The 1,258-nt window shown below is 45.6% G+C and overlaps 1 protein-coding gene across 1 annotated transcript in view; it reads left to right on the top strand.

Annotated features, from left to right (window-relative positions):
* The window catches only part of LOC103460317 (uncharacterized), a 4,417-nt gene that overhangs the window by 1,347 nt on the left and 1,812 nt on the right, over positions 1-1,258 (top strand). The window contains exon 2 of the mRNA XM_017303243.1: positions 882-1,211. Within this exon, the coding sequence (XP_017158732.1) occupies positions 882-1,211 (330 nt within the window). The remainder of the gene's footprint in view (positions 1-881; positions 1,212-1,258) is intronic.

Below are 1,258 nucleotides of genomic sequence, written 5' to 3'. Positions count from 1 at the left end.
CTCTCGTCCTCCTCTCTCGTCCTCCTCTCTCCTCGTCCTCTCGTCCTCCTCTCCTGTCCTCCTCTCAGATGCTTCTCTGATGTCATGTCTGAAGCCCTGTTGGCTCCAAGATGTCCGATTATTCTCCTGTCCTGCTGCTATAGAATGAGCTCTGCAGAAAGGCTGCAGCTACAGTGAAGCAGGCAGAGAGCTCTCCATCCTCTCTGGTGGCATTTATAGTCAGTCACAGATTTTTGCCGATATCGTCTGATGTGCTGCGTTGTATCTCTGCTGCCAGTAGGATCAGCCTTTGAGAAGAAACCATAGAAAAAATGATGAAAACCGGGGTTCAGTTGGTCYACATGGGCAGCTACCCAGGGCAGCATCTTGTTGGGGGCAGCATGAGTTTCTAGACAATAAAGGGTTTTTCACATTTACACAGGYCTCTCTTTTAAATGAGACGATGAGTTTCTATAAATGTCCCTGTATAAGTACAGGGGTAACAACATTTCTGCCGCAGTTAAAGGACCTTTGGTCAAACAAAGTTCAGGCCTTAAGTTTTCTAATTATTGATGGTTGTAGAAAATCTTCTTTCCGTCCTGCAGGTTAGGACGTGAGTCTATGGGTGGGGGTCCTAAATGTTGCTGAACCACATCGTATGTAACTTTTGTGATGTCAGCAAAGATGGCGTCTCACACTATGAATGCTGGGAGATGTGGTCCAGTCAGTGTGTTTGGGTAAATGGAGGTTCGAGACAAATAAGAGCAAAGAAGAGTTTTGTAAAATGGCTACTCAAGATCATAACTTGAATTTAATATTTAAAAACATCACCAGACAGAAAAAAATATAGTTATGTGAAAATATAGAGAAATAATCTCATATATTTGTGTTTCTTCTCTCAGTCTGTCAGGTGGAGGTGGAGGAGGGGGCGGAGTCTGTCCTGCTGCCGTTCAGAACAACACCTGGCCTGCCTGGAGACGCCACAGTGGTGTGGGGACGTATTGATCCAGAGCCAAAAATGATCGTTCACATGTACTACAGCAGTTCTGACCAGCCTGATGACCAGGATGAGTATTTTAGTACCAGAACCAAGATGGCTGACGACCTGCTGACGTCTGGGGACCTCAGTCTGACTCTGAGGCGTCCCACAGTGAGAGACAGTGGACAGTACGAATCCTGTATAGACAGTGGGCAGATCTGGAGAAAGAAAACCATTTTGCTCAAAGTCAAAGGTCAGTTTGTCTCGTTTTGATTGTCTTTTTGAGCCACGATTACCTCA

Source organism: Poecilia reticulata, unplaced genomic scaffold, assembly GCF_000633615.1.
Source record: "Poecilia reticulata strain Guanapo unplaced genomic scaffold, Guppy_female_1.0+MT scaffold_224, whole genome shotgun sequence".
Classification (NCBI taxonomy): Eukaryota; Metazoa; Chordata; class Actinopteri; order Cyprinodontiformes; family Poeciliidae; genus Poecilia; species Poecilia reticulata.
Note: the sequence above shows the minus strand (reverse complement) of the source record. Positions and strands in the feature narration are given on the sequence as shown.